This window comes from Balaenoptera physalus, assembly GCF_965194825.1.
Source record: "Balaenoptera physalus genome assembly, chromosome: 1".
In the NCBI taxonomy this organism is placed as follows: domain Eukaryota; kingdom Metazoa; phylum Chordata; class Mammalia; order Artiodactyla; family Balaenopteridae; genus Balaenoptera; species Balaenoptera physalus.
The window spans coordinates 186,783,020-186,810,506 of record NC_138882.1 but is presented as its reverse complement, the minus strand read 5'-3'; the positions used below and the strand labels follow the sequence as shown (position 1 = coordinate 186,810,506).

At 40.2% G+C, this 27,487-nt stretch overlaps 1 protein-coding gene across 12 annotated transcripts in view; it reads left to right on the top strand.

Annotated features, from left to right (window-relative positions):
* Window positions 1–27,487, top strand: part of VPS13D (vacuolar protein sorting 13 homolog D) — a 253,994-nt gene that overhangs the window by 89,360 nt on the left and 137,147 nt on the right. For 9 of the 12 annotated variants that reach the window (XR_014251756.1, XM_082416945.1, XM_082416949.1 and 6 more), the window contains 12 exons: window positions 711–800; window positions 3,412–3,552; window positions 5,950–6,072; window positions 8,459–8,533; window positions 12,378–12,483; window positions 13,521–13,673; window positions 15,498–15,633; window positions 16,749–16,796; window positions 21,579–21,729; window positions 21,820–22,030; window positions 24,876–25,123; window positions 27,019–27,210. Coding sequence is in view for 11 of the 12 variants with exons in the window: in XM_082416945.1 (XP_082273071.1) it covers window positions 711–800; window positions 3,412–3,552; window positions 5,950–6,072; window positions 8,459–8,533; window positions 12,378–12,483; window positions 13,521–13,673; window positions 15,498–15,633; window positions 16,749–16,796; window positions 21,579–21,729; window positions 21,820–22,030; window positions 24,876–25,123; window positions 27,019–27,210 (1,674 nt within the window). In the remaining variant the exon portion in view is untranslated. The remainder of the gene's footprint in view (window positions 1–710; window positions 801–3,411; window positions 3,553–5,949; window positions 6,073–8,458; window positions 8,534–12,377; window positions 12,484–13,520; window positions 13,674–15,497; window positions 15,634–16,748; window positions 16,797–21,578; window positions 21,730–21,819; window positions 22,031–24,875; window positions 25,124–27,018; window positions 27,211–27,487) is intronic. The other 3 variants (XM_082416950.1, XM_082416952.1, XM_082416951.1) reach the window with 3 other exon arrangements.

The window sequence follows — 27,487 nt, the reverse complement described above, 5'->3', positions numbered from 1 at the left end:
ACTGTTTCCATGAGGATCTTTTCTGCAGAAAATAATTATTTCTTATTTTTCTACGGTAATCTTGAAATTTTGAGCTAATATTTATGAAGGCATGACTGTTCTCATTACTGTACCTTCTTTTCAGATATTCAGGTAGAAGTATGTTTTTTAATGTTCCCACAGGCTTGAGATACACCTGGATGCTGGGGCTGGCATTGGTGGGGAGGCAAATGAGGCATTTACCTCATTCACAGCATTTAAAGGGGTACCACAGAACTCAGTAATTAAGATAAATGATATTTTAATGGAGTATTTTTAAAAATCATAATTTATTAAAAAAAAAACCATGATGAACAAAATATCAAATTTTGATACATCTGTGTGTTCTCCTATAAGATCATCAGTGGAAGCTATAACTAACATCTCTTTGTTTTATTTTTATTAAGGTAACATCAGTTTATAACATTTTATAAGTTTCTTGTGTACAGTATTATATTTCCATTTCTGTATACATTACCGTGTGCTCACTACCAAAAATTTAGTTTCTATCCATCACCATACAGTTGATCACCCCTGCTCTCGCCCCTGTCCCTTCCCCTCTGGTAACCACTACTCTGTTCTCTGTATCTATGTGTTTGTTTTTCTAACATCTCTTTTATATGATTTGTCAGCAAAAGAAAGTTTTGGTTGTTCCCGCCCTACCACTGCAATAAGATTTGCTTTCATTGCAGGTCTGAATTTTCTGCAGCATGTAAGAACTAGCCCTGAAGGCTATGCCCACTTCACCCTTTCTGGAGATTATTATAACCGTGCTCTTTCAGGTCAGTATAATTATCATGAGATTTAAAAAATACACTTCGACGTTTGCCTGGGCCTATTTCTACATAAATTTTACATGAGGCAAAGGGGTGGGATAGGACAGGGAAAGATGAAAAATAAGTGACTGCACAAGCACAAAAGATACAGACTTTTCATATTTCCAGGAATATATTTGATAAGTCACAACTGAATTCTTTAAAAAGAAGTTTTGGTAGTTAATTCTTTTTCATCCTGGAGTTTGGCTCATTTCAGAACATGAAATTGCTCAATTGTGAAGGATCATTTGTCTGGCCCTGATAGTAGCTAAATTTCAAGTGAGATTTAAGCCCATAAGCATTTTAAACTTCAGGCCTCCTCACTCCCTATTGGACTTGTTTGTCTCATTAGAAGAGTACTGAGTCAGTGACAATGTATAACCTGCCGTACCTACTCCCTAGAGCAGGACACAGTTGATCAGGGCAAGCTGTTCTTCCAGAGACATAAACTTGGATATACTACAAGGCATTTTCAGGTTTCCTTCCTTCCATTGGAAAGACCAAGGTAAGGGCCTATACAGATGGACATTCAGGAACCATCCTGTATCAGGGCTGAATAGTTTGAGCTGCGACGTTCTTTGCCTTAAGAGAGTTCTTCATAGGTGTGGGTGGAGTAAACCAAGTTGTGTCGAAGAGGGGTTGCTCCCTTGATGTCATTGGAAAGTTAAGCTTCCAGTGTGTTGTGCTGCTGCTGATTGTTCTAGAGTACGTGTCACATTCGATTTTATATGTTAGTTAACATTCTCCCCTCTCTGATCTGGATTCACTTAAAGGCAACACTCTTATTTCCTAATTGTTCAAAATGTTTAACTTTAGAATAATGGCCCAAGCCTTGCTAGTTAAGAGAAAGTTTTACAGGGCATATGGTAGCTATTTTTTTGAGAATCATTTATTTTCCCAAAGCAATTATTGCTTACTTTTAAAGTTGCATGAACACATTCATGTCACTAGTGCTAAATGGTGTGAGGAGATGAATGTACCGACATTATGCTACATGTTGGATTGGATTTGTGTTGGTAAATCGCCTCATCTATGGCTGATGGAGGGTATTTAGAAAACTGTTAGAAATTAACTGGCCTTGAAAAGTTGTCTTTAAAACTACAGTGAGATACCATTTTTCTCACCCAATGGACTGGCAAAAAGGAAGTGTGACACTACTAAGTATGGTGAAGATATGAGCCCTAGAACTCTTATTTCCTGCTGTCAGAATTGTAAATTGGGACAACCACTTTGGAAAACAGTTTGACATGACTTAGAAGCATACTCGGCAATCCTTCAATATACTTCTTCTAGATCTGTACCCTAGAGAATCTCCTGTCTGTGAGTACTAGGAAACAAGTACAAGACTGCTTCCAGAGTGGTCCTCCTAATAGCGGCAGAACTGGAATCCAGTGAAATGTCTCTTAGCAGTAGAATAGATAAATAAACTGGTATGTTTGTAAGTGGATTACAGTTCAGTGGTGAAAATAATGTACCACAGCTACATGGCATCAATGTGAGTGAATCTCAAAGAATGCTATTGAGCAAAAATAGAAACTTGCAAAAGAATACACACAGGGACTTCCCTGGTGGTCCAGTGGTTAAGAATCCCCCTTCCAATGCAGGAGATGCGGGTTCGATCCCTGGTCGGGGAACTAAGATCCCACATGCTGTGGGGCAGCTAAACCCGTGTGCTCTAGAGCCCACGTGCCACAACTAGAGAAAAGTCCACACGCCACAAGGAAGAGCCCACACACCACGACGAAAGATCCCGCGTGCTGCAACTAGGACCCGATGCAGCCAAATAAATAAATAAATGAAAAAAAAAAAAGAATACACACTGTTGGATTCTGTTTATGTGAAGATCCCTAACAGGACAAACTATGTATTCTTAAGAAATGTATGCATAGGTGGTAGAAGTATAAAGAGCAAGGAAATGATTAAAAATTCAAGCTAATGGTTAGTTGGAGTCGGGTGGAAGAGGTTTGGTGGGGAGTGGTACTCAGGGGCTTCAAAGGCACATATAATTTTCTGTTAAGCTGAATAGTGAGTACGTGAGAGCTTGCAGTAATTTTATTCTTTAAACCATACATGTATGTTGTTTATATATAACTTCTGTACATATGACACGTTTTAAAATAAAAATTTGGAAAAATTTAAGTTAATGAATTTCAAGTATACCTATTTATTCAGCCAATGGGTTCTTGATGTAAGCAGGGTAATCAAATTTAATAGTTACTTCAGCCGCTGACACTATTCTTCCAACCTGAGTCTGAGACACTTTTTTCTACTTGAATATATCAAAAACAGGTCCTGCCTGCTCTTAAATAGAAGAGGGCACATACCCCCTGCCTTCCTTCCTCCCACCTCTGGGAGACCATGGTTGGGGTGCATGTGTGCTCTTGTACTCATGTCCTTGAGACAGCACAGACATTTGTAAGGTGACCTGCAGCTAAAGATGGTGTTTCCATTGTGAAATCAAGTTGGAAATAGAAAGCTATTAGCTATAGTATGTCCTTGCTGAGCATTTGTGAATGGTGTTCCCCTGTAAACTCTTGATATCTGCTGAGCAGATGTCTTATTTCCTGTGTTCTTTTAGGCTGGGAGCCATTTATTGAGCCCTGGCCGTGCTCTGTATCCTGGCAACAGCAGGCAGCTAGTCGTCTCCATCCTCCTCGGCTGAAGCTGGAAGCCAAGGCCAAACACCGTTTGGATATCAATATCACCTCTGTACTAATTGGTGAGTGGAAAGCTGTCTTTAGAACATTGGTACCTTTCTGTGCGTAAGTCCCTTGTCTGGAAGACTGTTAATCCTGGTTTAGCAAGTACTTGGGCCCATACCAGACAGTTTACTCATCATGGCTGCTTTCCTGATAAACCCTAACCTGGCCTCATAATGCTTCTCAACCCATAGCTCTGGAGGTGGCATCCCATATTAATCCTCTCAGTGATCAAGCAAGAGCTTAGACTACATGGGAAACATTCATGTCCATGACGAACTTTCTCCCCATGATGCTTGGTCACTGGGACTTATTAAATGTCCTAGAAGTGAGTTTAGATTCATTTCTCTCAGACTATACACAGAATAATTCTTAAAAGATATAATTTTGATTGTCTGTAGCAGGGTAGGTTGCTTGTGCTGTTTCCCATCAAGTATCATGTTGACCTAACTCTGAAAATCACTGAGTTAAAGGGTTGCCAAGCTAATGGTGTGTGTTCTGAAAGTTTCTTTGACAACACTGAAATGTACACTCCTGGATTCGATGTAGTGTGTCAGAATCTTGTCTCTATACTTGTCTTTATATCAAAAGAAGAGTAACATTATCATACAGTCAGGTAGTGCCTACTTTCACTATGAAAACTACACTCAACTCTTTGAGTTACTGATCTACAGGATCTGATTTTTTGTAACACTGTAGTTATCTCTGAGTGATAGATAACACATACTACAGTTGTGCCTCAGTATCCAAAGGGATTGGTTCCAGCACCACACCCCATACCCCTCACCACCCCCTACCAAATCTGTGGATGCTCAAGTCCCTTGTAATAAAATGGCCTAGTACAATGAATACAGTTGGCCCTCTGTATCCGCTGCAAAACCCACAGATATGGAGGGCATACTGTATTGAAAATCTATGAACTTTCTTCAGTGTATGTGTTGGGTTGAGGCTCATAGAATATTCATTGGCTTATTCCATGTCCGACTAAGATGGAGAGAATGTATTGTGAAATGAGACTGTAAGTTCATTGATCCCCAGATTTTAAAACCACTGTTTTACCTTTACACATTTCATTAATTTCACCAACGTAATAGTTAGTTGATCTCATGATTCTTCCATATTATTTTGGTCCCCATGTTATTTCTTATATAATCTGTTCATCTGGAAGTTTAGATAAAGTTTGGGACTCTTCTTTGAAAAGCTATAGTAAACGAGAGCTAACCTCAAAAGAGTTCTATTGATATTTCTGATGAGTATCTAATTAAAAATATCTTCCAAAAAGTGTTCTTGTCAGTGGTAAAACTGGTTTTTTTTAACCTTTAATTCCTTCTTCCTAAAATTGTGCTGAAACCCAGAAACAATTGCTGTGACCTCTTAGTGTTTAAATAAATATCATTTCTGTAGCTAAATATTGGAGCTGAAAAACAGAAACTAATCATTCTTGTTTTAAAAAGTATAGTACTCTATAAGTGACCCAATTTCATTCCTTTTTATGGCTGAGTGGCAAGGAAATCCAAAAAAAGAGGAGATGTGTGTATACGTATAGCTGATTCACTTTGCTGTACAGTAGAAACTAACACAACATTGTAAAGCAACTATACTCCCAATAAAAATTAATTTAAAAAAATAAATAAAAAGTGTAGTACTTTAATTAGTATAAAAGGTCTTTATCCAAGTGTGGTGTGTAATTATTTTGCTCTTCCCGTTATAATTCTCCTCTCAAAAAAGTAAAACCACTCCTGGACAGTTGACAGCTAGATTTCAGCCTGCTGAGTTTGGTGGTTTTTTAAATAGCCTCCTAACTGGTCTTTCTGTCTCCAAACCCTGCCCCTTAGCATGGCATGTCATGCTCTTCACAAAGCAAGTTGTTCTCTTTTCTAGACTTTGCTATGTCCCTGTACCCCAGTATGTTGTACCAGGTCACACCAAAGTATTCAGTGTTCCCTGAACGTGCCATGTACTTTCATGTCTTGAAGTCTTTGCATATGCTGTTCTCTCTGCCTGGAGCGTCCCTGTATCCCTAATCCTATTGGTAACCCTACCTATTCTTCAAGACCCAGAACAAAGGTCCTTACCTCTCTGAAGATTGCCATGCGCTTTGGTGTGTATTCTTCCACTTCTGCCAAAGCAGAATAAATCTTCCCCTGTTATGTTCTCCCATAGCATTTTATTTGTATCTTTGTTTTAGCTCCTTTCACATTGTGGGATAGTGTGATGATGGTTGTTTTGTTAATGTTAATTTCTTCCAGTGGAGCACGAGGTTCTTCAGGGGACCAGCTTTCTCAGGATCCAGTGTGGTGCCTAGCATTTAGTCAGACATTCGATAAAAGCTTGTTTTGCTGAATTGAAGTCATCTGACTTGAACACCCAATCTTTTCTACTTCTGTTCTTAATTATCTTTGGGGACTTTTTTCTAGACCAATATGTAAGTACCAAGGAATCGTGGATGGCAGATTACTGTAAACAGGACAAGGAAATAGATTCAGCCACGTCGGAAGACTGGATGGGCTCTTCAGTGGATCCCCCATGCTTCGGACAAAGTAAGATTTTTCTCTACAGATGTTTGACTAAATCACCTTTGACCTACAGAGCCATGTTTCATTGAGAAATTCAAGTAGAACCATCATTTTCTATGGAAAAACCTACAGGAAATTCTGACTGTCTTCTATAGTTCTGTTTTAGTCTTTGGAAGGGACATTTTTTCTGGCACAAAACGCTGAGCTCTTAATATGAGCTCTAATTTCACCATTGTGGGAGAGGAAGGACCTGCAGTATGCAATTCCTAAGTTCTGGTCATGTGGCACATGAACTGGGGCACCTGAAGATGCATCAGGAGTGGCCATTGGTCAGTTTGTGTTTTACTCATCAGAACATTTTAATTGATTGGACTTTTGGTCTGGATCTTTAAGAACATCTTTTCAGTTTTCTAAATCTAGAGATAGATTGGATATATTCTTGAAGAGAGGGAGGGCAGGCTCCCACGTGGAAGCAAGTGTTTAAAGGGGGGCCCTGTACTATAAAGTAGAAGAGAATTGAATACCCAGCCTCTTGAAGAAAGAGGAGTCAGTGTGTTCTCTGTTAACGATGTTTTCTTTCCTTATTTAATGCTTCGCCATGGAGCTCTGATTTCCTCAGAGCTGGGGAGATTGTGATGGCCAACTGCATGGTCCTTAGTTGTTCCACAAGCCATTGTCATCCAAATTCAACTCAGCCCCAGTTCTTTCAGTGTGGTTTCTTTGGGGAGTTTTGGCTGGACTTCACATAGTTCATGAATACTTAACTGTTCCATCTGGTCTGCAAACGTGTCATGGGAAGATGGATTTTCTTAGTGTACGAAGTATTTGGTTCGTCTCTCCTCAGGGTGTATAAATGGACTTTCTATCTGCCTTGTACTTCTCGAAGGAGGGACAAGGACACGTCAGCTCTGCTTGCTCTCTGTATTCCCAGGCTGTTGCTTGTGAGTCTCAAGGCCATTGCTTAGGAGCCAGGGCTTTTCAGATATCATCAGCTTCAATTCTGGCTCCTCCTCTAACCTTCCCAATTTGTGTGTCAAGAGAATGTAACGTAGTCTACCCAGAAGACTCTGAATAATCTTTGTAATATGTAATGTGTCCTAGAGAATGTGTTTCTAAAAACATTATTCATGCAGAGGGATCTTAAATCCAGACTCAGTGCAAACACTAGGAAGGCCGAATCTTCAGGATTCTGATGAAGGAGTTTTCTTTTGTCCCTCTCCCACCGCTCCCCTCCCTCTTTATTTTAACATCTCCTCTTTTTTTATAGTTAATAAGCTACCTTATCTATGTTAAATGCCTGCTAAATTAAATCTGGATTTTTATTTACTTACAGATCTTTATGGTTACTTAGGCTTATAAAGGTGTAATAAATCTTTTTAATTAGGCATATGCGAACATACCTAAATTTCCAAACCTCTTTACTTATTAAGAAATCTGGGATGGTAGAATAGCAGATGGGATTGTATTCTCTTACTAGGCCTACTAAAATAATTGTTGGGCATTCGTTTTGAAAGTCAGGAGGTTTGACTCTTGTTGAACTGGTCACAAACCTTCAGCTCTTATTTAAGAATATTTAGTCACATTCCCCCCAAATTTGTGTATTTTATTCAGGCCAGCTTCAAAATGAGCCCTTGACTTAGATGTTCTTAATATGAAATTCAGCCTAAGGGAGCTGCTGATTTCTTACTGTTCCTTTAGCAGGGGAAAGAAAATAATGGCCTAGTTTTTGACATAATTATTGGCTTTGTTCAGGAAGGGCTGAGATTCTGCAAGTACACCTGGATGGTATGGCACCTTAATTAGTTCATTAGTTTTGTATTCAAGGACATTTTGTGGAAATACCAAAAAAAAAAAAAAAAAAATTCTAAAAGCTTCCATGTTTAATGTATAATATAAATAATACCATGAGATATCTCCTCAGAAGAGATTGTTGAAACTTGGAACACAGACTGATTCCTTCCCTTGAATTTTTGAGACCCGTGGGGGATTAGCATTCTACTGCTACTGCCTTTTCCAATTGGAACGGAGCAACTCCCACTAAAATCTGTACTGATTGCTCTTGGTAACTTTTCTATGCCATGTGAGAACATACATGCTTTAAATTAAAAATCCTCAAAAGGCTTGTCATTGTGTTCAAGTGACTGTGAGTGCATTTTCTTTCCCCGATTGAGAAAAAAAGGAGCATGCTCTGTTAGCACAGCCTCCACAGTAAACGCCAGCATAAAAACTGTCTTGCTCACCTTGTCAGGTACCTCCTTGGCTCTTAGTAGTCACCAAAGGAATGAGCCTATAAGTGCATGATGCTTGCTATTTTTGTAATGTACTCTATTTGTGCTTATGTTTTGGAGATGAGTCTTCTTTTTCACTATATTGATTCTCATGCTCTAACATTGTCTCTCCTGTCTACCAGGCCTCCCCCTTGTCTACCTTAGAACTAGGAGTACAGCCAGTCTGACTAACCTAGAGCACCAGATCTATGCTAGAGGTACAGTATAGCCAAGCGAGGGCTTGCTTTATTTTCCTGTTTTAAGAACTGCCTTGTACATCGATTTTGTGTGAATACGGGACCTGAATGGGGGTATACCCAGTTGTGAATACTTTGCTTTAGTAACAGGAAAGATCATTTCCAACTAATGGACAAAGTGGCATCTTATATCAGAAGGAAGTGATGTGCTGATTCTTATTCTGTCTCTTCCATCTGCTTTAACCCTTAGTGGAAATGGAATCAACTTCACAGTGAATGATGCAGAAACATCCAATGTCAGTTAGAGGTGATGTCTCACACTGAAAAGCAAATGAATGGAAGAAAACCCTCCTCCATCAAGCAGTGCTACAAGTCTTTGTTTATAGAATACTCAGTGAATGTTATTCTTGTGGTAATGCAAGGGGCTCGTGGAATAGGAGCTATAAAGATCAGGAATAGAGCTAAGAAAAAAATTTCCAGTAAATAATTGCTTAGACACAAATCTTACTTTCTTTAGAAGTGAATTGAGGTTCTTAGGAGGTAGAAAAGAGAATGTTCTTTGTTTATATCTCTGATCCTTTAAGGTTCCTTGAGAATTTGACTGGTAAGTGAATACGAGAGGAAAACATCATAAACATCAAGGAATTAGAATCCCAAGATGTTCAGTTCTTCATTTGTTTGAAGGAGTGCAATTTAATTTGAATGATTTATGTTCATGCTTGGCTAACACCACCAGATCCCGGGTCATGGTATATTTTGTAAAAAGGGCCTTTTGAGCTTCCTCTACTAGGAGTTCAGAACAGGGATATTAATGTGTGGCGGCAGTATTATGTTTTTTTTCTGAAAGGTTTTACCAGGATGGGTGTTTGTGGGGAGGGCTCACAAGGCCCAGGATCCATGGATTGATGCTTCTCAGCTTTTCTATATCTGTTATTTCATCTTTCAGGCTAAGCAAAGCATTATTCCTTTTTAGCATGGGGACAGAAGCTCAGAGGGACTAAGTAACTTGCCTCCATTCACATGACTGGCTAGTAGCAGACCTGGGACTTTATTTCTCATGATTTACAAGCCAGGTCCTTTCTGATAGGCTGAGCTGCTTACATAGCATAAGAACCCGCACTGTTTATAACGGCCACATTGCCCTGGGGAGCGAATCCGCAGGAGCAGACATTTCCTTAGGTGGAGCCATTTAAGCTGAACTTGGACATGAGGAGCTTGGGGTTTCAGCCTATGAACCAATTAGGTCTGGTCACTAGAGGAGGTTTTCTGAGGCCACCAGGGAATACTGTTCTCTTTGGTGGACTTGGGGAGTTCTTTTTTTTTTTCTTTAAGTTTTTAAAAAAATTATTAATTAATTAATTTATTTTTGACTGCATTGGGTCTTCGTTGTTGTGTGCGGGCTTTTCTCTAGTTGTGGCGAGCAGGGGCTACTCTTTGTTGCAGTGCACGGGCTTCTCATTGTGGTGGCTTCTCGTTGCGGAGCACGGGCTCTAGGCGCAGGAGCTTCAGTAGTTGTGGCGTGTGGGCTCAGTAGTTGTGGCTCATGGGCTCTAGAGCGCGGGCTCAGTAGTTGTGGCACACGGGCTTAGTTGCTCCGTGGCATGTGGGATCTTCCCGGCCCAGGGCTCGAACCCACGTCCCCTGCATTGGCAGGCGGATTCTTAACCACTGCTCCACCAGGGAAGTCCAGACTTGGGGATTTTGTTCTCTGGTGCTGTGCCCAAGGCAGGTACACAGTTGATTTGGACCCTAGTGTGGAAGGTGTCAGATCTGTCCCCTGGTGTTGAGTTTGGATTTGTGAGCACTCCGTGTATTTTTATCCTCAGAGAGGCAGGTTGCTGAGGTCTCTGCTGGTATGTGTAATCCACACAAGAAGCTTGGGGACCTTAGCAGTGTGCCTACCCAGCCTACTTAATTCCAAAGCAATACACTTGTGAATATCTTTATATGGATTCCTAGCACTTTATTCTGTGTTACAATGTGATCAAAGCTGTTTGCCACCTGTTCTTTTTAAATCTAATTTGCAAATGGAAACTTTGAGTCTGGCTCACAGTGGGATATGAAAGCACATCTGGCTTCTTTTCCTCCTGGGCCCTTTATCTCCTGTAATAAAGCAGAGCAGCTCTTTGCTTGTGGAGAGGGAGGTGCCTTTCAAGGTGCCACAGTGAACACTGTTTACCCTGCTGACAGCTCTTAAGTTTTTACTCCCCCTCTGCTCTTGTCCGCAGCCTCACAGCTACTCCTTAATTTTCAACTTGATGAACACTAATTTTTTTTTTTAAAGCAAACCTTGGAAACTAAGTGAGGCCATTGGGGTGAGAAATGGGCATATTCTAGGCAGAGATTATCTTTATATGTATTTGGGGTGTCTCTAAAAGCTAATCACAAAATTGTGGGACACGCTGGAGACTACTCATTTGTTAAGACTCCCCTGAGCTGCTGTTCTTACCAAAACAGAACTTGCCTGAACCTGAAGTGGCTTGTTGTGCAGTGTTCAGAGCACTAACTTCTGAAAACTTTAGAAGCTACAAAGGGAAAACAAAAATGTGATTACTTTTTAAAAGACATGACGCTGACTTATGATATTGCCCTGTGCTGTTCTCGAGAAGTGGGAGAGGCAGGCCCTGGTGCACTTTGCCTTCTTCATTTCACTGGCAGGAAACATGCGGTCCTGGAAGACGAATTGAATTTTGCTATAGTGTTCTCAGTTGGCGATTGCAGTCACCTCTAGATGTCATTTTCTCCACAGCTGCAGGCCATTTGGGTCCCGGTCTTTCTCGGGCTGTCTTTGTGCTTTAAAGCCAGACATACAGTAAGACTGGGCCTCGCCCTTTTTTGTTGGTGGGGCATGTGGTGTTGTTGAGCACATCAGCCAGGAGGCTCCGGGCACTGCGTTGCTGCTTCCTTTGTGGTTCCTGCTGCCACCTCCCTCTTTCTTTGTGTGGCCAGTAGAGGAAATGCAGACCCTGGAAGGAGCCGGGGGCCTCTCTGCTCTCAGGAGCGTGCAGCAGGCCGCGGGCTGGCGGGTCCCCGGGCAGCCCGGGCACCGGAGAGCCTTCCTCAGCCTCTCCCCTCTGACTGCTTACGGTGTTTAGAGTCAGGTCAAACTCTCCCTAGAATTTGATTACTTACCGTCTTGTATTGATCAGTGTTTCTTTCCAGTTTCCCTGATGAGAAGCTGTTTTGTGAAGGAAATCATATTTTGCGCTCCTCTTGTAGTCTCCATAGTCCCCGCCTGATAGCAGATGGTGGTGATACCTGTGTAAAAAAAATGAGCTAAAAATTTTATTTAAATAGCTTTGGGGTAGTATATTTTTGATCTTCCAAGGAGGAAAACCCACAACTATTCATAGAAGAGGAAAGAATGTTTTCATTTTGTTATAATATGCATAATATGACTCAAGTGTAACTCTTATATAAAAGGAGGCTTCCTTAAAGTACCAGTGTTTTGGACAAAGTGATACAAGTACACGTGATCTATCTTGCCGCAATTTAGGTTGTCCATTTAGACTGTATTTCTTGGGAGTAGTGGGGATCCATTTCTCTTTCTTTCCTGATGCCAGCCGTATTAGGTCTGATGCCCTTTTCTGAGATAAGGCCCATAAGAGTCACGGGAGAATTGTGGGGTGAGAGTCGTGATGCATCACAGTCAGTTGTCAGGGGGACCGAGTCATCTCGTAGCAGGCGGCAGAATACATGGAGACATCCCACTTGGCCTCTCAACACACCTGTGGTGGTTCCTTTTTTTCCTCTCCACCTTCGGCTCCTTTGCACAGAGACAATTTTGGGCACTGTCTCCAGGTATGGGGAGGGTCTCTGCCGCACGGGCCAGGGCACATGCTGACGGCCTTCTGTTTGCTCACAGCAGAGATGAAGGCCCCAAAACGCCGGCAGCCGTTCGTCCCTTTTGCTCTGAGGAATCACACGGGCTGCACTTTGTGGTTTGCCACCCTGACGACCACGCCCACCAGGTAAGGAACACTGAATCTGTCACCTGGAGCCATCTCTGCCACCACAGGCTCCTGTGTACCAGCCCAGCAGAGTAAGGTGGGGCCTCCTTGAGGCTCTTGGGATTGATTGTATTTGAATCAATAGCTTGCTGTCTTGCTGAGGTTTATGTTGGAGGTTCTGGTTCTATGTCGAGTCTGTAGTCAGAGAAGTAGGTCTTGAGTCTGAAGTATCCAAATTGTGATCTTGATCCTGGTATCCATTTGTTTTTAAAGTAAAAGTTGAGCAAATTAAGGATGTGAAACAAAAGTCATTCCACCCTTTCTCCTCGGTCCCCATTCTACTCCCCCTTTTAAAACAAGCTGTATATGGTTATTAAGCCAAATGTTTTGCCCATTTTTCTTCCAAAAGGGCTTGAAAACACCTCTCATATCCCCTCTCCCCCCCACCCCGAACTATCTTCCAAACCTAAAACACACTTGAGTCCAGATGGACCTGGGTGGAGTTCGGAGAACAAATGAGAGTCTACCTAAGCCAAGTGAGAACGTTCTCTAACAACCTTCTGCCTGCTTAGACCTTGGCTCCACTTTCCAAATGCAGGCTGACCTTTCCAGCTTAGGTAATAAAGTGTATGAAATGTGTAACAGAATCAGCTGATTTGAGACCATATTTCTCCCACCTCCACCAAGTATGAGAATGCTCTAGAGGAGACATCTTTGTTTCTTAAAAACAATTCAGGTCTGTTAAATTCTAGATAGTCACTTAAATACTACTGTTAAAAGTCATGACTAGTTTACATCACCCTCGGTGTACCAGACTCTGCTGCTGGTGGCAGGTGACTATGCAGTGATAGCTTTTAGCTGTTTCTAAAGTTTCGGTCATGAAGTTGTGATCGATCGTGAAGAAAACTTGAGTAACTGACCTTTTAGGTCCTCTTTTGCAGCCAGGTTATGCCTGTGAGTTGCATTCTGGGAGGGTTTCTGCTTCCAGCCCTGAGCTCTGTGTGAGAGGGAGGTGGAGAGAAAGGGGGCCTAGCTGGTATTGTCTGATTTGGTTCCAGGGCTGCACTGTCTCACAGCGGGAGTCCAGGGGTGGTTCCAGAAGGGAATGGAACATTTCTTGACGATGCTCACAATGTTAGTGAGTGGCGGGAAGTCCTCACGGGTGAAGAGATTCCCTTTGAATTTGAAGCAAGAGGAAAGCTAAGGCACAGGTAAGGCATGGTTTACTCTTTGCCCCCCAAAAAAGAAAAAAATGATTGTCCCTAGTGTTTTGCCTTTTCACTTCCCTTTGTTAATGATTTTAATGTTTTATTTTTAAAAGGTATTTAGAAAATCAGTGTTTCCTTTTAAAAAATATAATGACTGTCTTGGAAATACACTTCTTTCCATTAATCATCCTTTTATTTGACATGTGAGGTGATAACTGGTGTGTTCCATGTAACTAATTTGGTTGAAGCATAGACAGATCATAACCCTCCAGTGCATTGCGTGATGGAGTGGTGACATGGTATTATTAAAGGTTAACAGAGCATGTTGATTTCAATTTTAGGATACACATATGCCACAACACTTTTAGCAGGCAGATGGTTTCAGGAAGCAGAGCCAATAATGATAAGATACTCTGATTCTAAGGAGGAGAGAATAACTCACCTAGGGAGACCGCTCACTGATACACTCAAAATCGCCAGCCAAAGGATGGGAATAAATGTGAAAGAACGTTGTGTCTAGTTACCGAGAGATCATAAAATATGTAATAGAATGTTCTTTTATATGCACACATTTTTAAGTGGAAGGGCCGTCCAGTGGATAACAAATAGGTTAAGATTTTAGTGTCTGAGCCTCATTATCTCAAATGTAAGAGATTGGCCTCAGCCTTCTATGGTCACATGCGTTCGTGGTGCTTTAATTCTTTGTGTGCAAACCTGCTCCTCAAACACTTCCTCCTTCTGTACAGCTCTGCGCTGGCGCACATTACTCCCTAGCAGCACGAGTTCTGAACTTGGGGGCCTCCAGTGATTTTTCCAGGAAAAAAATAGTTTTAAAAAAAAATCACTGTGCTGGGCACATGTACCTGGAAGCCACATTAGAATTTCCAGGGATGAGTGGTGAGCAATTTTCTGTTCTACACGGTTCCTGGAGAAGCTAAATTATAGAACTGTTCACTGTATTTCTTAATAAGCACTGCCTCAGTTGTATCAGAAGGGGTTTGGCCTTTTTGTCATTTCTGTTTTAGTTTCTACGTTTTGTAACCCATTTCAAGTCCCACCTGCCTGCTTGAATTCATCGAAGTAAATGCCTTCTCTGGTGTTTCCCCCTTTGGCATTCTGTCCCCCATGCCCTGCCTCCGTCCCCCCTTTCCTTCCTGTCAGCCTCAAATCCACTTCCCCATTTCAGGCTTCTGGCTTGAATTAGGCAAAATCTAAAAATAGAATTAAATGTGCAGTTTCCTCCTGTTCCTCCTGTCCTGCCCACTGCCTTCTACTGCAGTTTCAGCTGCGCACTTCAGCCCGGAAACCCTGCGGGCTCCGTCTCTCATTACCGTGTCCGTAGTCTTGTAGGACCAAAGCCCAGCGACTGACTGTGGTTCTGAGAGAAGCAGGAGATTCCACAGAAGAACCAAGGAGAAAACGTCATTTTAGGCATTTCCAAGAGTATGGTTATGTGATTAAATTGCTAGCACAGCATTTCTACTACCCCACTGAACCACTTTTAGCTGATGTCATTTCATAAAGTTTGAGGTAGGGGTCGATGGGGGACAGACCTGAGCTAGTTCACAGGATTCACGTGGTTTGTATAAAGGGAGGGCAGATGCCACTCTTGCTCAGGCTTTATAGATCTTGCAGTTTTGTTTTAAGTGTAAGACTCAGTTAAAATATCCTCTTGATTTCCCTTGCGTTAGGTAATCACCGAAAGGCTTATTTAGACAACTGGGTTTTTATGTTATTATATCGTAAATCCGATTTCAGGCTCTGCTTCTACTTCTCTTCCCTGGATAGGATTGTGCTTAATGTCTCTTTCTGTGTTCTGCCTGACAGACACACCCATGACCTCCGGATCCATCAACTGCAAGTGAGAGTGAATGGCTGGGAGCAAGTGAGCCCAGTGTCAGTGGACAAAGTCGGGACCTTTTTCCGATACGCTGCGCCAGATAAGAATTCCTCTTCCTCTACGGTGCGCGGCTGTGGAAAGCGTGTTCAGTGGCAGGATTGTGCCCTAGCCACACCCCCTTAAAGCCAGGCCGTCAGACAGGCCTGTAGTAGCCTTGCTCTAGTGACATTTTCTTGTTCTTCATTTTTCCTAGCACTAGAAGGAATACCCAAGATTATTTGGGTCAGTCATGGGCATTGGTAATCACTATGTAGATAAACCAGCCAATGGTTAGTTTTAGTAGAGAAACAAGATCTAAGATTGGCATGAACACATATTATCCAACCTGTGCAGATCCACATTATACTCACCCGGGCCAACCGGCAGTTTGCAAGTTTGCCAAACATATATTGGCTTTATTTCACATATTGTTATGCTTCCTTTATACACTGTCTTCTTTACGCTTTTATAATGCTGCTCCTTGATCCTTCTAGCTCCGTGTCTCCAAATTCTCCTCTCCGGCATAAAGATAGATGTCCACTGTTGTTTATTTTCTGGTCATGCATCCTCTCACACACCCTTGCCCTGATTTTACCCCAGCCTGTAGTTCTAGGGGTTGGAGGGCCAGCCTGGGGAGTGTGGCATCCCTGACTAGAATGTGCAGGCAGAGGCTGGCATCCTAGCTGACAAGACCACCACGGGTGCTCTTGCCACATACTCATGGGGTAACTGTGCTCAGTTTTGAGTAGCCAGGGATGAATAGGAAAGCACAGATTTGCAGAGATACTGTAGCTTTCCTCATGCTTGCTGCTTCATGAAATATATTCTTGGAGGGCACTGCTCTTTTCATTGTTCTTCTCTTGTGCCCCAAGTTTCTTAGAAAAAGAAACTTTCTTTCAAAGTTACTTTTCTGCCTAAGTTCGTGTCCAGTAATAAAAGGACTAATTCCCCACCCCCCCCAGAGATACCTTTCTATTTTATGGATGCATTCTGGAGAAATTTTGTATATACTGAATGGTTGTAAAATGAATATTGCTGTTGCCATTTTTTCCAAGATGTTTTCTTTTCATAGTAGAACACACTTTACCTAAGAGTATTTATAAAACCACCTTTTCAAGCAACTTACATTGTCATTGAATTTAACGATGCCTGTTATCTTAGGTCTGTACTGAATCTCTGACTTTTGGAATCTTTCTTAGATTGGCAGCCCAAGCAGTAGGACAAATATTATCCATCCCCAGGTTTATGTGAGTATGATTTTCCTGTGTCACTCTGTTTACACACATAGTTCTTGATGACCACTGGACTCTTATGATTGGAATTTATCTTTTTCCTTTTCTATTAATGATTTCCTTCCTTTTACAAGAACTTGCAAGAAAATGTTGTCACCTAACTTAGTATGTGAGACTGAATATTACAGGGAAGGAGAACAAAAAGCAAATGTTTTAGTCCAAGGTCTCCTTTTCTCTCCAAGTTAAATATAAATTAACCTTTGTATGGCTATACATATTTTATAGGTTTTGGCCCAAAGGTCATGAAAATAACTAAGAATGAAAAATAGATTTTTTCTTCCCACATCTCATTTTTGAAACGTCACCACAGGATGACATTAAAATGCTTTTTTGAGGTTTTTGCTTATAATTTCTTTTCCCTGAGGCTAATAAGTTTTAAAATGTGAAATTTCAGATAAGCATAGAGGCAACAAGATCAAGATTTAAAACAATTGTTATTGGGCCTTGGCTCTCCTGGGGCTTTACTGGGCTGGGTCACTGGAAGCTTTGGTGATGATTGTGTCCCTCTAGTAACACCCTAGAAGACTGTACTTTGCCTTTTCATTGGGACGTTCTAGAAACTTTGGTTCAAAACATGGAGCTTGTCATTTGATTGTTTATTAGGTTGGTTTTCACATATTGTTTGCTTTAATGAAAAAACTGGCAGTATGGAAAGCTTGGATGTTGTGTCATTTGTTTCTCCAATAAACAAGCAGTATCAATATGTTCTGGATACTCAGAATAATAGTTTTAGAAACCTTCTCTTTGGTATACCTAATGTGGAATTTTTTTTTTTTTTAAACATCTTTATTGAAGTATAATTGCTTCACAATGGTGTGTTAGTTTCTGCTTTATAACAAAGTGAATCAGCTATACATATACATGTATCCCCATATCTCCTCCCTCCCGCATCTCCCTCCCTCCCACCCTCCCCATCCCACCCCCCCAGGCGGTCACAAAGCACCGAGCTGATCTCCCTGTGCTATGTGACTGCTTCCCATTAGCTATCTATTTTACATTTGGTAGTGTGTGTATGTCCATGCCACTCTCTCACCCTGTCACATCTCAACTCTCCCCCTCCCCATATCCTCAAGTCCATTCTTTAGTAGGTCTGTGTCTTTATTCCCATCTTGCCACTAGGTTCTTCATGACCTTTTTTTTTTTTTCCCTTAGATTCCATATATATGTGTTAGCATACTGTATTTGTTTTTCTCTTTCTGACTTACTTCACTCTGTATGACAGATTCTAACTCCATCCACCTCATTACAAATACCTCCATTTCATTTCTTTTTATGGCTGAGTAATATTCCATTGTATATATGTGCCACATCTTCTTTATCCATTCATCCGATGATGGACACTTAGGTTGCTTCCATGTCCTGGCTATTGTAAATAGAGCTGCAATGAACATTTTGGTACATGACTCTTTTTGAATTATGGTTTTCTCAGGGTATATGCCCAGTAGTGGGATTGCTGGGTCGTATGGTAGTTCTATTTTTAGTTTTTTAAGGAACCTCCATACTGTTCTCCATAGTGGCTGTATCAATTTACATTCCCACCAACAGTGCAAGAGTGTTCCCTTTTCTCCACACCCTCTCCAGCATTTATTGTTTGTAGATTTTTTGATGATGGCCATTCTGACCGGTGTGAGATGATACCTCATTGTAGTTTTGATTTGCATTTCTCTAATGATTAATGATGTTGAGCATTCTTTCATGTGTCTGTTGGCCATCTGTATATCTTCTTTGGAGAAATGTCTGTTTAGGTCTTCTGCCCGTTTTTGAATTGGGTTGTTTGTTTATTTGTTATTGAGCTGCATGAGCTGCTTGTAAATCTTGGAGATTAATCCTTTGTCAGTTGCTTCATTTGCAAATATTTTCTCCCATTCTGAGGGTTGTCTTTTGGTCTTGTTTATGGTTTCCTTTGCTGTGCAAAAGCTTTGAAGTTTCATTAGGTCCCATTTGTTTATTTGTGTTTTTATTTCCATTTCTCTAGGAGGTGGGTCAAAAAGGATCTTGCTGTGATGTATGTCACAGAGTGTTCTGCCTATGTTTTCCTCTAAGAGTTTGATAGTGTCTGGCTTTACACTTAGGTCTTTAATCCATTTTGAGTTTATTTTTGTGTATGGTGTCAGGGAGTGTTCTAATTTCATACTTTTACATGTACCTGTCCAGTTTTCCCAGCACCACTTATTGAAGAGGCTGTCTTTTCTCCACTGTATATGCTTGCCTCCTTTATCAAAGATAAGGTGACCATATGTGCGTGGGTTTATCTCTGGGCTTTCTATCCTGTTCCATTGATCTATATTTCTGTTTTTGTGCCAGTACCAAAGTGTCTTGATTACTGTAGCTTTGTAATATAGTCTGAAGTCAGGGAGCCTGATTCCTCCAGCTCCATTTTTCGTTCTCAAGATTGCTTTGGCTATTCGGGGTCTTTTGTGTCTCCATACAAATTGTGAAATTTTTTGTTCTAGTTCTGTGAAAAATGCCAGTGGTAGTTTGATAGGTATTGCATTGAATCTGTAGATTGCTTTGTGTAGTAGAGTCATTTTCACAATGTTGATTCTTCCAATCCAAGAACACGGTATATCTCTCCATCTATTTGTATCATCTTTAATTTCTTTCATCAGTGTCCTACAATTTTCTGCATACAGGTCTTTTGTCTCCTTAGGTAGGTTTATTCCTAGATATTTTATTCTTTTTGTTGCAATGGTAAATGGGAGTGTTTTCTTAATTTCACTTTCAGATTTTTCATCATTAGTATATAGGAATGCAAGAGATTTCTGTGCATTAATTTTGTATCCTGCTACTTTACCAAATTCATTGATTAGCTCTAGGAGTTTTCTGGTAGCAGTTTTAGGATTCTCTATGTATAGTATCATGTCATCTGCAAACAGTGACAGCTTTACTTCTTCTTTTCCGATTTGGATTCCTTTTATTTCTTTGTCTTCTCTGATTGCTGTGGCTAACACTTCCAAAACTATGTTGAATAATAGTGGTGAGAGTGGGCAACCTTGTCTTGTTCCTGATCTTAGTGGAAATGGTTTCAGTTTTTCACCATTGAGGACAATGTTGGCTGTGGGTTTGTCATATATGGCCTTTATTATGTTGAGGAAAGTTCCCTCTATGCCTACTTTCTGCAGGGCTTTTATCATAAATGGGTGTTGAATTTTGTCGAAAGCTTTCTCTGCATCTATTGAGATGATCATATGGTTTTTCTCCTTCAATTTGTTAATATGATGTATCACGTTGATTGATTTGCGTATATTGAAGAATCCTTGCATTCCTGGGATAAACCCCACTTGATCATGGTGTATGATCCTTTTAATGTGCTGTTGGATTCTGTTTGCTAGTATTTTGTTGAGGATTTTTGCATCTATGTTCATCAGTGATATTGGCCTGTAGTTTTCTTTCTTTGTGACATCTTTGTCTGGCTTTGGTATCAGGGTGATGGTGGCCTCGTAGAATGAGTTTGGGAGTGTTCCTCCCTCTGCAATATTTTGGAAGAGTTTGAGAAGGATAGGTGTTAGCTGTTCTCTAAATGTTTGATAGAATTCACCTTGTGAAGCCATCCGGTCCTGGGCTTTTGTTTGCCGGAAGATTTTTAATCACAGTTTCAATTTCAGTGCTTGTGATTGGTCTGTTCATATTTTCTATTTCTTCCTGGTTCAGTCTCGGTAGGTTGTGCATTTCTAAGTATCTGTCCATTTCTTCCAGGTTGTCCATTTTATTGGCATAGAGTTGCTTGTAGTAATCTCTCATGATCGTTTGTATTTCTGCAGTGTCAGTGGTTACTTCTCCTTTTTCATTTCTAATTCTATTGATTTGAGTCTTCTCCCTTTTTCTCTTGATGAGTCTGGCTAATGGTTTATCAATTTTGTTTATCTTCTCGAAGAACCAGCTTTTAGTTTCATTGATTTTTGCTATTGTTTCCTTCATTTCTTTTTCATTTATTTCTGATCTGATCTTTATGATTTCTTTCCTTCTGCTAGCTTTGGGGTTTTTTTGCTCTTCTTTCTCTAATTGCTTTAGGTGCAAGGTTAGGTTGTTTGTTCGAGATGTTTCCTGTTTCTTGATGTAGGCTTTTATTGCTATAAACTTCCCTCTTAGCACTGCTTTTGCTGCATCCCATAGGTTTTGGGTCATCGTGTCTCCATTGTCATTTGTTTCTAGGTCTAATGTGGAATTTTATACTTAAAAAAAAATTGCTAAATTCCTGGCACATGGTAGCAGTACAAACTGTGTTTTGAATATGTGAATGAACATACGCAAAAAGAAAGTAGTGGCTGCATCCAACCAAGACCGTAAATAAGTGATTTCCCTCCATTATCTTGAGTTTCTTGGTGTCGTTCAGAAAAAGAGTGATTATTGAACAGAACTTAGAAAATTGTTGTGAAGAAGAAGTTTGTTTTTAAAGTTCTTTGATATACAAATGTTGGTCTTTTATAGGCATGTCAACAAATAGTGTATGGGCCTATCAAGTAAATTTTATGACATTTAGAAAAAAAAGTTATTTTTCCTGTGAAAGGCATACCAATACAAACAACTCTTTAGACTTGGCTGTTACAGTAGTGTGTATTTAGAGGGTATTCACTCCTATTAAAGTGGAGTGGTTTTAGGGCTTAATGACTCATTTCACTGAAGAGCTGTAGTAATAATAAGATGCTTTAGATGTAGGCATTCTGGTCGGTATTATTGTATTCTGCGTGTTTTTCAAAAGCACAGCTAAACTCTTTATTATTTCTCTCTTTTTCACAGTTCTCTTCCCTCCCGCCTGTCCGGGTCGTCTTTGCAGTGACCATGGAAGGCAGTGCTCGGAAAGTGGTCACTGTCCGATCGGCCCTCATTGTGAAGAACAGACTTGAGACGCCAATGGAACTAAGACTGGACAGCCCATCCGCTCCAGACAGTAAGTTTTGACATTGTCCTTCTTTTACCCTAGATGGACTTTGGGGTGGGCAACCACTCCTGAAACTGCTAACACGTGTTTCTGTGGCAGAGCCCGTGGTCCTTCCCGCTATCATGCCAGGTGATTCATTTGCCGTGCCTTTACACCTCACTTCTTGGCGGCTACAGGCCCGGCCCAAAGGACTGGGTGTGTTTTTCTGTAAGGCTCCTATTCACTGGACCAATGTAGTGAAGACTACAGAGGTTAGTAGCAGCAAACGAGAGTGCCACTCTATGGATGCGGAAAAAAGCCGATTCTTCAGGTATGTGTGGCACAGCAGCGACATGTATATTTTGCCATTTTTTCTTCATTCTTTCTCTAAGGACCCTCAGTGATTCAGTTGTACTTATTTAAAGCCCTAAAGTTCTTATTCCTTAAGTTCTTTTATTCCCTAAGTGTTAGGTTCGTACGAATTCATGGGTTAACCGTGGGCGGGAGCGTGGCTGTTACTTATCTAATATTTATGGAAGAAGCAATCACAAACCCACTGCTCACACATATACGATTAGAAACTGGTCTGTCTGCATCAGCATAAAGAGAAGACATGTAGGGAGGGAAGAAAAAACAATGACCAGTTCCCATTCCTAAATTGGGAAGCAAAATCCTGGGGTTGGGAGTTTTTCAGATGACTCAAAGGAGTTTGGGTGAAGGTTCATGCACCTAGTGCCGACTTTTCATGGGGACTCTGACAAAATTATGTTATCATTTAGACTCTTGTTTCCTCTTCTGAAGAGTACAAGTAATGTGTTACTAAAGTCATATGTTAGAAAAAATACTGGATTGCTATTGTTAGATCCTTCTAAACTTAGACTTTAAACTTATTTAGATTAGAGATGATCAGCTTTAGTTTCCTTTATAGCAAAAACAGGCATTCACTTAGTTAAACTTACAGAGGAGTAGAAGAAGACTGTAAGGAATTCCACTATACCCTTTATTGAGATTTGCCAATTGTTGACAGACTAAAGGGAGAAACAGATAAATACACAGACAAAATCGGTGACTTTAACACTTCCCCGTCAGTAATTTATAAAACAAACCAACAAAAACAATAAAGATATAAATGGATTTGAACAGTGCTGTCAACCAGCTTGTCACAATGGGCATTTATAAAACACTGTAACCAGCAATTCTGGATTGCACATTCATTTCAAGTATGTGTGGAACATTCATCAGGAGAGACCATCTACTGGGCCATAAAACAAAGATCAATAAATATTAAAGAATTGAAACCCTACACAATGTATATCATCATTATAATAGTATTAAACTAGAAACCAAAACAATAAGATGCTTACAAAACCCCCAGATACTTGGAAATTAAACAATACATTTCTAAACAACCCATGGTCAAAAAGACATCACAAAGGAAATATTTCAAAGTGAATAATAATAAAAACTGGACATATTAAAATGTAGGAGTTGCAGCAAAAGCAGTTCTAAAGGGAAATGTATAGCTTTTAATGCTCGCATTAGAAAATAAGGAAGATGTAAAATCACTGATGTAAACTTCTACCTTAAGGTAGAAGAACAAATTAAACACAAAGAAATAGGAAGAGAAAAAGAAAATAAGTATGGAAATCAATGAAGTAGAAAACAATAAGAAAAATCAACAATGTCAAAAATGGCTTTTTGAAAAGATTCATAAATTTGATAAACCTCTAATAAGACCAGTCATGATGAAAAGCGAGAAAACACAAATTAGCGTATAAGGAATGAAAAATGGAAAATTATTATAGATCCTACAGATATTAAAAGGATTAAAAGGAGATGTATGAACAATTTTATACAAATAAATTCCACACCGGAATGACAGATTTCTTGAAAAACGCAGATTACCAAAAGTAACACAAAGAAGAAACAAAAAATCCAAATGGCCCAATATCTATTAAAGAAATTTAATTTATAATAAAATACTTTCACACAAAGAACATTCTAGGACCATATAACTTCATTAGTGAATTCTACCAGATGTTTAAGGAGAAAATCATACCAGCTCTTTGCGGACGCTTTCAGAAAGTAGGGGAGGAGGGAATAGTTCTGACTCATTTTATGAGGCCAGCATATCCCTGATACCAAAACTGATACAGTTACTATCAAAAAAAAGAAAGCTACAAACCAGTATTGCCCCATGAAGAGATGCAAAAATTCTTAACAAAATACTATCAGATAGCTTCCAGCAAGTGTGGTTTATCCCAGTTAAGATTAGCTTAACATTTGAAAATTAATAAATTTTTTTTTTAAAAAAGCGTGAGACCTAATAAAGTTATCAAGATTTCAAGATTCAAGATCAACCTATAGAAATCAATAATTATATGCTTATATTCTAGCCATGAACAATTGAAAACTGTGTGATTTAAAAACACCATTTACAATAGCACCAAAAAAAATTTAATTATTCAGGAATCAGTCTAAGGAATGATGTACCAGTCTTTTACCCTAAAAATTACAAAACCTTGCTGAGTGATATTAAAGAAAATCTAATAACTAAGTGGAAAGATATAACCAAGTTCACGGATTGGAAGACTCAAGTATTGTTAGGATTTCCATTCTCACTAAATTGATCTGGAGATACAACCCAATTGGTTATCAACAGGATAATGAATTTTTAGAAAATGGTATATTCACACATTGGCGTATGAAATACTGATGCATACAACAACATGGCTGAATGTTGTTGAAACTGAATGTTATGCAAAAAAAACCCAGACACAAAGAGTAGTACATACTGTATCATTCCATTTATATGCAGTTCAAGAACAGGCACAACTAATTTATAATGATAAATCAGAAAGTGGTTGCTTGAATGATGGGAGAGGATATTGATTGGAAAGGGATATTGATTGAGAGAACTACTCTGTAATTGATTTTGGGTGATGGTTATAGAGGTGTCTGTAATTGTCAAAATTCATCAGACGGAACATTTAAAATCTGTACGTTTTATTGTCATTTGATTATGCCTTAGTGAATGTGTTTGGATTGAAAACTGCAAATATCTTACTAAATTATTGCACCATTTTAATGTTATCCTGTCTCATACTTAGCTAAGGAGAAAAAAATTCAAGCTCTTCATTCAAGCTGATGATTTTTACACCATTTTGTCGTCATAGGTTTTGTGTGGCCATAAAGAAAGAGAATTATCCAGATTACATGCCCTCCAACATATTTTCTGATAGTGCAAAACAGATTTTCAGACAGCCTGGGCATACCATATATCTCCTGCCGACAGTGGTAATCTGCAACTTGCTACCTTGTGAACTTGATTTTTACGTTAAAGGAATGCCCATTAATGGGACACTGAAACCTGGCAAGGAGGTGGCTCTCCACACAGCTGATACCTCCCAGAACATTGAACTGGGTAAGGATTTAGTCAAATAATTATCTGTAATAATTCTGTGAATGTGTCAGTGGATATTTTGTGACTGTTTGGCAAACGTTTTGGAGAAATTGTAGCACATATAATACCTCAATAAGCCCGCTCAAAGGATTTATGCAGGTAAAAAAAGAAAAGCAAAACTTCTAATATAGAAAATCATCGTAACAAAAAACCTGAACAAAACTAAAAGATTTACAGAGCAAGCACTCAACACAGCCTTTTTTTTTTTTTTTTGTAATAAATTTATTTATTTATATTTTTGGCTGCGTTGAGTCTTCGCTGCTGCGCACGTGGGCTTTCTCTAGTTACGACGACTGGGGGCCGCTCCTCGTTGCGGTGCGTGGGCTTCTCATTGTGGTGGCCTCTCCCACTGTGGAGCACAGGATCTAGGTACGCAGTCTTCAGTAGCTGTGGCCTGAGAGCTCAGTAGTTGTGGCTCGCGGGCTCCAGAGCGCAGGCTCAGCAGTTGTGGCGCACAGGCCCAGTTGCTCCGCGGCATGTGAGATCTTCCCAGTCCAGGGCTCGAACCTGTGTCCCCTGCATTGGCAGGCGGATTCTTAACCACTGCACCACCAGGGAAGCCCCAACACAGCCTTTTTTCTTATTTTGCTCACTTGATGTGTGAGTAAAGGAAGTCATTTCATCGTTTCAAACCATGCTTTTTACCAGCTGTAGAATGAGCAAAATCATATGTCTCTTCTCTTTTCACGAAAGGGAAAAACGTTAGCGAAGCATGTACTGTGTACTTCGGGCAGTATGTCAAATACCTTCATATACTTGATCTTATATAATCCTTACAGCAATAGTTATTTGTCCCGTTTTACTGACGAAGACATTGAGGTTTGGAATAGTTAATGTATCAAGTAATTTCATTTGTAAGGATGAATGAAGTCAAGGGAGAGGGTCATTATCATATTTGTAGCACTTGTAGCAACAAGGTACTTCTGGATGTGGGACAGGAAGTAGGGTTCTTTAAGGCTGTTGTAGACGTGTTGAAATAATAAGGACTTAGATATTTACCTTTTCACAGTTTTGTGATTTCATAATAGCGTCTCATTTGATCTTCACAACAATGGCTGTTTCAGGCAGAGGGACCGCTGTTTTCCCCATTTTACTGATGAGGATCCTGAAACTCATGGAACTTCAGCAACGTGTCCCCCAGCGATAAGCTTCCATTTTTGAATATGTAAATCCTTGAGCTTAATTTAGAGAAGAAAAATAGTGCAATTCTAGTTGTCTGTTTTAAAGAAAATAGGTCTTTGTTCTGACATTTATTATTTCTTCAACAAATATTTATTGAGCCCCTGTATGGAATGGAAATGTCCTCGCCCCACCCCCTCATCACTGCATGCACACCAAGCACTCCTTATCTTCACACTCCTGCTGTCTGTGGATCGTCACTTTTAATAAGAAGCCCGAGAAGTAGATACTGTTATTATCCCCATTTGGCAGATGGACACAGCGAGGTTAAATAGCTTGCCACACGTCACGCAGCTGTGAGGGCAGACTGGGAGTTTGAAGCCAGGCAGGGAGGCTGCAGAAAACCTTAACTCTTACTCTCTACTTGCCTTTACTGGGTTTCAGGCACCCAGCTGAGGGCCTGATGTATAGTAAACGCTTAATACCAGAGCTGTTATTGATCACCTTTGGGTACTTTCATTCTTCGAATTATTATGCAGTTCAGACTCCCTAGTGTGACTTCTAGACCATATTTATTCTCACCCCAGCTAAAGGAAGATGGCCATTCTAATGAGATTTTTGCCAGTTGAATACGTGGTTATTGATTTTTCCAGAGCAATCCAATTCAGTTTGGCTGTGGACTGTTTTGACAAACTAAAGTGAGAACTCTGAAAGACAATAGCTTGTATCTTCTTTAGGGGTGTCATTGGAAAATTTTCCACTCTGTAAAGAATTGCTTATTCCACCTGGAACCCAAAACTATATGGTAAGAATGAGGCTCTATGACGTCAACCGGCGGCAGCTGAACCTCACCATCCGGATCGTGTGTCGAGCAGAAGGATCTTTAAAGATCTTCATTTCGGCTCCGTATTGGTTGATTAACAAAACAGGTACGTACAGAGGATGCTCAAGTAGGCCTTTGGAGTTGGTCGTGGGAATTCAGATTTATTTGCTCCGCTAGCTAAATGGAGCCAGTGCAAACAGATTACCTCAACAGTATAAGCTGCTAAACCTTTCCTGTTTCCGTAAGAAGTGCTTAATCATGGTCAAGACTGGCCTTTTGGACAACGACTGAGCAAGCCCACTAAATAAATTCAGTTTTCACCATTTTCCCCCTTGATGATTTTTTTTCCTTTTATTATTTGTACCTGTCTTGGGTACACCGGC